The sequence below is a fragment of the Rutidosis leptorrhynchoides genome, chromosome 4 (assembly GCF_046630445.1).
Source record: "Rutidosis leptorrhynchoides isolate AG116_Rl617_1_P2 chromosome 4, CSIRO_AGI_Rlap_v1, whole genome shotgun sequence".
Lineage (NCBI taxonomy): Eukaryota > Viridiplantae > Streptophyta > Magnoliopsida > Asterales > Asteraceae > Rutidosis > Rutidosis leptorrhynchoides.
This window is the reverse complement of record NC_092336.1, coordinates 244203736-244212714: the sequence shown is the minus strand read 5'-3', so window position 1 is coordinate 244212714 and position 8979 is coordinate 244203736. Positions and strand designations below refer to the sequence as shown.

Here is an 8979-nt window from a genome sequence, read left to right as displayed (position 1 = left end):
TTAAAGAAAATACTTGGAGTCATTCATGGCATATTAGGACAGATCGTCGTAATGGGACCAAATGTTGAAGGCTTCGTTCAGGTGGATTAGGACGGGTCATCACACTCAATCTTACCCAAAACCCCCAAAAATCACTCACAATGGGTTTTATGTTCATCACTAACCCAACCCTAACCCTTAATCAAATCAAACCAAGGAAATCAAGATTAGGACTTACCACCACAATCAAAACGTAGCTAGTGATGAGGTGAACAACTTTATAACTCGAGCTAAGACCCGAAACTAGCTTCCTCTACCTTTGCTTGAGCTTTCTCCCACTAGAATCTCTCTCTCTCTCTCTCTCTCTCTCTCTAAAATTGATGTGGAAGGGATGAAGTAGTTGAAAGTGGAGTAATGACACCCCAAGATCTGATCTAGTGGCCTTAAATTCGTCCCCAAGTAAAATGATCAAAAAGCCCTTCAAAATATCCATTTAATCAGAAACAGAAACTGCCAGCTGGAAAGAGTGCGTGGCGCGCTCCCTTACTTGTGCGCGGCTCGCACAATGATCTGGAGGGATTCTGACCACAGTTTAATTATACACAGTTTCCACACACCTCATATACCATATTTACACTTATTTACAATAATTATTTGGGTGTTACAGCTTGGTTGCATTTCTTTAGAATTGCATGCTTTGGATAAAACATTATTTAATGCGCATTTATTTACATTTTACAGTAATACTTTAATGATTGGAGTAAGTGCATTACTTTTTGACGGTTGTCTACGTTTGATTTTGGATTTGAAAACAGTTTTATTCATTTAATAAATGCGTACTTTTGAAACGTCTTATATAGAGGGCATGACCGAGCTTGTGCCTCTTGATAACACGTGGCGCCATACCCATTCTTGGCAGGTGTTAAACTAATTAAAGTCATGAGTATTTTTACTTAAACGTAGAGATGACAATGGATCGGATATGGATCGGGTGATGCCGTATCCATACCCATATTCATAGTTTTTGTTCATCTATATCCATATCTATTTAATTTCAGGTTCATCCTCCCAGATATATATTCACTGGATTAAGCGGGTTAATGCATATCCAATGGATATTGAAAGATTTTATAATATTTTTTAATGTGCGATGAAAAAAAAATTTAGTATAGTGAAAATGAATATTACATGATATAATTAAAATCTATCAAGAAGAATGTTTAATCTTTGTCGACGATTAAACACAATTTATTGAACTTATTTATTAAACATAGATTATGAAAAATTAAGTATGTAATTTTTATGTTCATTTTATCAGATATACGTGTTTTATTGTAATATAACATAGTTATTTCACTATAATGTTGAAAGCAAAATGCAAATCTATCGATAAATGCAAGTATAATACTAAATATGTACGCATATATCTATATTTATGAATTTGTACATATATTTCGGGTGTATTTCGGGTGATAATGAATTTATTTATTTATTAAACTTTTCATTCATGTCCATATCTATATTCATATCTATTTAGATAAGATATTCAGATACGTTCATATCCGTATTCATATCAAACCCTACTTAATTAAAAGTACGCGAACTAACTGATATTCATGATCAGTTTTTATATTTCTTTGGTCAGCTTAAGACATGTTAGATATAATTTTAATATCCAAATCCTTAGCCTATCGTATTCAAATTGTTTATCATATATAAATACTAAATATTTCATTTCAATTGAAAATAGGAATAGGAATAGGAATATGATAACCTAGAAAAAAGCTTAAGAAACGACATGCTACCAAAATAATATGAACAACTACTGAATATTCCATTTCATATTCCATTTTTGAACCTTTTTTTATCACATAACAAAGCTTTAAACTACCACTAATTAATATTCAATGAACACATAAAACTTCAGCCATGGATGTCAGCATTCTCAGTACCCTGATCATTTTCATGTTAATGTTGATGGTGATTTGTACTTTATGTCAAATACCCACCACCTTAGATGGCCCGTTTAACCCGGTGACCCGTAAATTCGACCCGTCTCTACGTTTGGGCAGTGATGATTTGCCCATGAATCATACTAGATTAAAAAAGAATGTGACATCAAATTTCCCTGAACAAATTGCTTTGGCACTTTCCTCTACAAATTCCATGTGGGTCTCATGGATTACTGGTATGACTGTTAATTAGTTTGTTTGATTGTCTGATATATGATTATATATGTGGTTGTTATTCCAGTAGTATTATTGTTATTAGTAGGTAAATTTCAATTTCAATAAAGATAACAAAATTCCCAAAAAAGTTCATTGGGCTCCACATTAAGAGGACTGTAATTCTGTAAATGTTCAATTTTGTTAGTTAAAAACATCAAAAGATTCAATTTTTATTTTCATTTAATAAAAAAGGTAAGCTAAATTTAGAAATTTGGTTGCCTTACATCTGAGTTTTTCATTTTTTATTAGTTTTGACTTGCTAATATGAACTTATAGTAGTCCTTATGGTACTTACTTCAAGATTTTTCAGAACTTTCATTACCTTTTTCTGGAATTTGATTATTAGTATTTGGTTTTATTTAAGGGGATGCACAGATAGGGAAGAATGTGAAACCACTTGATCCATCTAGTGTTGGTAGTGAGGTCTGGTATGGTGATAAAAGGGGGAATTATTCGATGAAACAGAACGGGGTTTCGATGGTTTATAGTCAGTTGTATCCATTTGAAGGACTTCTTAATTATACTTCCGGAATCATTCATCATGTCAAGATTGATGGTAAGCATTCATAACCTGAATCTATTTCCAGCCATTAGTCCTTGTTTAATGCTTAATTTGTTAATACATCTATCTCTATATTCATAATTAATCCACTTTTAGAGTGTGTGTGTGTGTGTGTATATGTGAATTTTACAATTGGATGACGCTTAAAACTCTAGTTTTAATGTTTGATCGCGGTTTTGAATTTTTAATCATGTTTTTTTCTTTTAAATCTAAGATAAAATTTATGTAATGTAGGCCTTGCACCTAGTACAACATATTACTACATATGTGGAGATAGTACTATTCCAGCTATGAGTGAAGAACATGTTTTTGAAACGTTACCGTTGCATAGTCCCAACACATATCCTCGTAGAATTGCAGTTGTTGGGGACCTTGGTCTCACAGCAAACACGACAACCACAATAGATCATCTCATTGAAAATGACCCATCTCTTGTTTTAATGGTGGGGGACTTAAGTTATGCCAATCAATACCTTACAACCGGTGGTGAAGGTGCGTCATGCTTTTCTTGTGAGTTCCCGGACGCACCTATTCGTGAAACGTATCAACCTCGTTGGGATGGATGGGGAAGGTAGTTTCTTATTCCGAATAAGACTTTTCTAGAGGTAGCAAAACGGGCAGGTTTAGCAAGTTGGTTAGTGGAATGGTAGGTCAAAATCAATTTTAATCTAAACTAGTCATCTTTAAGTTTGGGTCAAACAGACCGGGCCAAGTGAGGACCTTGGTTTCTCATTAGTTATTACAAGTAGAGTTGGAAAAATGGGCGGGTTGGGGATGGGTCAAAGTGGGTAACTTTTTGGTAAGGTTTGTAACGGGTTGCTTTGAGACAAAACATTTCCTGTAAATTACAAGCATTGAATACAAGATGTGACAATTTTTTGACAATGTGCTTTTTTGATACCAAATTTATGTTTAAAGTTCAGGTTCATGGAGCCGTTGATCTCTAGAGTACCTATGATGGTCATCGAAGGTAACCATGAGATCGAACCACAAGCTGCTGGAGTCACTTTTGAATCATATCTGAAAAGGTTTGCAGTCCCGTCCAACGAGTCTGGCTCTAACACCAATTTCTACTACTCATTTGATGCTGGAGGTGTACATTTCATCATGTTAGGAGCATATATCGACTACAATAGGACCGGTAAGGTATTAGCACCCATATGTATTGCAATTATTTCATACTTTTAATTCAGAAGAATTGAATCTTGCATCATCGTTTCAGGTGCACAATATTCATGGCTTAAAAAGGACTTAAGACTATTAAACCGAAGTGTGACACCTTGGTTAGTAGCTGCGTGGCATTCCCCTTGGTATAATAGTTACTCGTCACATTATCAAGAATTCGAGTGTATGAGGCTAGAAATGGAGCAACTTCTGTATCAATATCATGTTGACATTGTATTCTCTGGTCATGTAAGTTCAATGTACAATAGCGGTGGCAAAGTAAACGGGTCAGGTAGCTGGGTAACAGGACAAAAGAGTAATTTACAGTGCTGGTTGGCAAACAGTTCAGCTTTTGTTGGCCCGGGACGCTCTTTTTGTGAAAAATGTGAAAATTATTTTAGTTAATAATTCGCTACAGATATGATAAGCAAGGTGTGATATCATTTAAATACCAGTGCATCAAAAGTACAGTTTGGGCAAGTTTTTGACCCATTTGCTTTTAACCTGCTTCTTATTTTCTTCAAAATTTACCCATTTGAGATGAAACATAACTCTAAGCCACCCATGCTCACTGCAAATGGGTCAAAATTTCCACCTTTATTATAAACCCATATGTATTTTCCAAAATTCATGGGTTTTTCATGCATTTGGATCACAAAGTGGTAAACTTTTCTACCTCAAAGGAGAGTCTTATAATCAATAGTGATGTATGTGTGTGTTTTTCAGGTGCATGCGTACGAGCGGATGAATAGAGTGTATGACTACAGTTTGGACCCATGTGGACCTGTGTATATAACAATCGGAGATGGCGGTAATATTGAGAAAATTGATGTGGATCACGCAGATGAACCGGGAAAGTGTCCTTCGCCTGGTGATAATGTACCTGAATTTGGAGGAGTATGTCATAAAATTTTTACATACGGTCCTGCAAAGGGCAAGTTTTGCTGGGAAAAACAACCCGAATGGAGCGCTTTTAGAGAAAGCAGCTTTGGACATGGCATCCTCGAGGTACGAAATAAAAAAAAAAAAAACTCATCCTTGATGAGTATATTATATTCTTGAAGTAGAGCTGACAATTTCAACCTATTTACTTTTCGATTCGGGTTATATTATATCTTTAATGGTTCAAATGAATACGAAACAGAGCAAATTGATATTTGATATTTGGGGCAAAATTTTGGGGCTTAGAAGGGGGATGTTTGAATTTTCTGGCCAAAAAGAAAATGGGTCAAACAAGTTTAAAAAGGTTCACTATGTAATTTTAATTTATCAGAACTCCAAATTTATCAAAAGATTCGATTACTATCAAAATAATATCACATTCTAATCATATTTGACACACTATTATTATCTATTATAAGGCTGAAATTTTTGGGCAAAAATGTTTAGGGTCAAACCCGGCCCGTTGAAACAGAGGTGGCTACTGATAGAAGAGGTGGCTACTGATAGAGGTGACATTCGAATTTAATACCCGTTATGCAGGTTGTAAATTCTACATATGCACTATGGACATGGCATAGAAACCAGGATATGTACAAAGAAAACAGCATTGGTGATCAGATCTACATTGTTCGTCAACCTGAATTGTGTTTAATTTCTCAAAAGGTAATGATATTATCTACCCTCATTTTTCTTTATAGGCCTGTGATTACATTGCAATTGAATGATGTTGTAATTTGATGTAGCAGCATAGTCTAACGAGCCCAACGACTGCAACTGGATTTGGAGGTCCTGATTCATTTGGTTTGTCTTTTTGTTTCTTGAAGTTTTTCATTGCCTTTACATGGCTTTATCTTTTGTAACCATTGTACCATTTTTACAGTTATAGAGTTCAAAAAAGTTGTACCTTTTCTTCTTCTTCTTCTTCTTCACGTTACTCTTTTATTTACACCGTTGCGCGATGGGACTCGTGAAATGTCCCGTTCTTATTGATTAAAAACATTCCATATTAATTGATTTCGTTGCGAGGTTTTGACCTCTATATGAGACGTTTTTCAAAGACTGCATTCATTTTTAAAACAAACCATAACCTTTATTTCATAAATAAAGGTTTAAAAAGCTTTACGTAGATTATCAAATAATGATAATCTAAAATATCCTGTTTACACACGACCATTACATAATGGTTTACAATACAAATATGTTACATCGAAATCAGTTTCTTGAATGCAGTTTTTACACAATATCATACAAACATGGACTCCAAATCTTGTCCTTATTTTAGTATGCAACAGCGGAAGTTCTTAATATTCACCTGAGAATAAACATGCTTTAAACGTCAACAAAAATGTTGGTGAGTTATAGGTTTAACCTATATATATCAAATCGTAACAATAGACCACAAGATTTCATATTTCAATACACATCCCATACATAGAGATAAAAATCATTCATATGGTGAACACCTGGTAACCGACATTAACAAGATGCATATATAAGAATATCCCCATCATTCCGGGACACCCTTCGGATATGATATAAATTTCGAAGTACTAAAGCATCCGGTACTTTGGATGGGGTTTGTTAGGCCCAATAGATCTATCTTTAGGATTCGCGTCAATTAGGGTGTCTGTTCCCTAATTCTTAGATTACCAGACTTAATAAAAAGGGGCATATTCGATTTCGATAATTCAACCATAGAATGTAGTTTCACGTACTTGTGTCTATTTTGTAAATCATTTATAAAACCTGCATGTATTCTCATCCCAAAAATATTAGATTTTAAAAGTGGGACTATAACTCACTTTCACAGATTTTTACTTCGTCGGGAAGTAAGACTTGGCCACTGGTTGATTCACGAACCTATAACAATATATACATATATATCAAAGTATGTTCAAAATATATTTACAACACTTTTAATATATTTTGATGTTTTAAGTTTATTAAGTCAGCTGTCCTCGTTAATAACCTACAACTAGTTGTCCACAGTTAGATGTACAGAAATAGATCGATAAATATTATCTTGAATCAATCCACGACCTAGTGTATACGTATCTCAGTATTGATCACAACTCAAACTATATATATTTTGGAATCAACCTCAACCCTGTATAGCTAACTCCAACATTCACATATAGAGTGTCTATGGTTGTTCCGAAATATATATAGATGTGTCGACATGATAGGTCGAAACATTGTATACGTGTCTATGGTATCTCAAGATTACATAATATACAATACAAGTTGATTAAGTTATGGTTGGAATAGATTTGTTACCAATTTTCACGTAGCTAAAATGAGAAAAATTATCCAATCTTGTTTTACCCATAACTTCTTCATTTTAAATCCGTTTTGAGTGAATCAAATTGCTATGGTTTCATATTGAACTCTATTTTATGAATCTAAACAGAAAAAGTATAGGTTTATAGTCGGAAAAATAAGTTACAAGTCGTTTTTGTAAAGGTAGTCATTTCAGTCGAAAGAACGATGTCTAGATGACCATTTTAGAAAACATACTTCCACTTTGAGTTAAACCATAATTTTTGGATATAGTTTCATGTTCATAATAAAAATCATTTTCTCAGAATAACAACTTTTAAATCAAAGTTTATCATAGTTTTTAATTAACTAACCCAAAACAGCCCGCGGTGTTACTACGACGGCGTAAATCCGGTTTTACGGTGTTTTTCGTGTTTCCAGGTTTTAAATCATTAAGTTAGCATATCATATAGATATAGAATATGTGTTTAGTTGATTTTAAAAGTCAAGTTAGAAGGATTAACTTTTGTTTGCGAACAAGTTTAGAATTAACTAAACTATGTTCTAGTGATTACAAGTTTAAACCTTCGAATAAGATAGCTTTATATGTATGAATCGAATGATGTTATGAACATCATTACTACCTTAAGTTCCTTGGATAAACCTACTGGAAAAGAGAAAAATGGATCTAGCTTCAATGGATCCTTGGATGGCTCGAAGTTCTTGAAGCAGAATCATGACACGAAAACAAGTTCAAGTAAGATCATCACTTGAAATAAGATTGTTATAGTTATAGAAATTGAACCAAAGTTTGAATATGATTATTACCTTGTATTAGAATGATAACCTACTGTAAGAAACAAAGATTTCTTGAGGTTGGATGATCACCTTACAAGATTGGAAGTGAGGTAGCAAACTTGAAAGTATTCTTGATTTTATGAAACTAGAACTTTTGGAATTTATGAAGAACACTTAGAACTTGAAGATAGAACTTGAGAGAGATCAATTAGATGAAGAAAATTGAAGAATGAAAGTGTTTGTAGGTGTTTTTGGTCGTTGGTGTATGGATTAGATATAAAGGATATGTAATTTTGTTTTCATGTAAATAAGTCATGAATGATTACTCATATTTTTGTAATTTTATGAGATATTTCATGCTAGTTACCAAATGATGGTTCCCACATGTGTTAGGTGACTCACATGGGCTGCTAAGAGCTGATCATTGGAGTGTATATACCAATAGTACATACATCTAAAAGCTGTGTATTGTACGAGTACGAATACGGGTGCATACGAGTAGAATTGTTGATGAAACTGAACGAAGATGTAATTGTAAGCATTTTTGTTAAGTAGAAGTATTTTGATAAGTGTATTGAAGTCTTTCAAAAGTGTATAAATACATATTAAAACACTACATGTATATTCATTTTAACTGAGTCGTTAAGTCATCGTTAGTCGTTACATGTAAGTGTTGTTTTGAAACCTTTAGGTTAACGATCTTGTTAAATGTTGTTAACCCAATGTTTATAATATCAAATGAGATTTTAAATTATTATATTATCATGATATTATCATGTATGAATATCTCTTAATATGATATATATATACATTAAATGTCTTTACAACGATAATCGTTACATATATGTCTCGTTTAAAAATCATTAAGTTAGTAGTCTTGTTTTTACATATGTAGTTCATTGTTAATATACTTAATGATATATTTACTTATCATAGTATCATGTTAACTATATATATATCCATATATATGTCATCATATAGTTTTTACAAGTTTTAACGTTCGTGAATCACCGGTCAACTTGGGTGGTCAATTGTCTATATGAAACA

At 33.3% G+C, this 8979-nt stretch overlaps 1 protein-coding gene across 2 annotated transcripts; it reads left to right on the top strand.

Moving 5' to 3' along the window:
• Nucleotides 1-1908: 1908 nt before the first annotated feature.
• Nucleotides 1909-5767, top strand: LOC139843426 (purple acid phosphatase 23). 2 transcript variants are annotated; one of them, XM_071833505.1, is made up of 8 exons: nt 1909-2167; nt 2572-2763; nt 3004-3340; nt 3693-3910; nt 3992-4182; nt 4660-4941; nt 5416-5538; nt 5622-5767. In XM_071833505.1, exons 1-8 carry the CDS (start codon nt 1909-1911, stop codon nt 5733-5735), a joined length of 1716 nt encoding a protein of 571 aa, XP_071689606.1. In that variant the 3' UTR covers nt 5736-5767. The 2 variants fall into 2 exon arrangements, with proteins under 2 accessions (XP_071689606.1, XP_071689605.1); XM_071833504.1 differs by having other exon boundaries at nt 5619-5767.
• Nucleotides 5768-8979: the final 3212 nt, after the last annotated feature.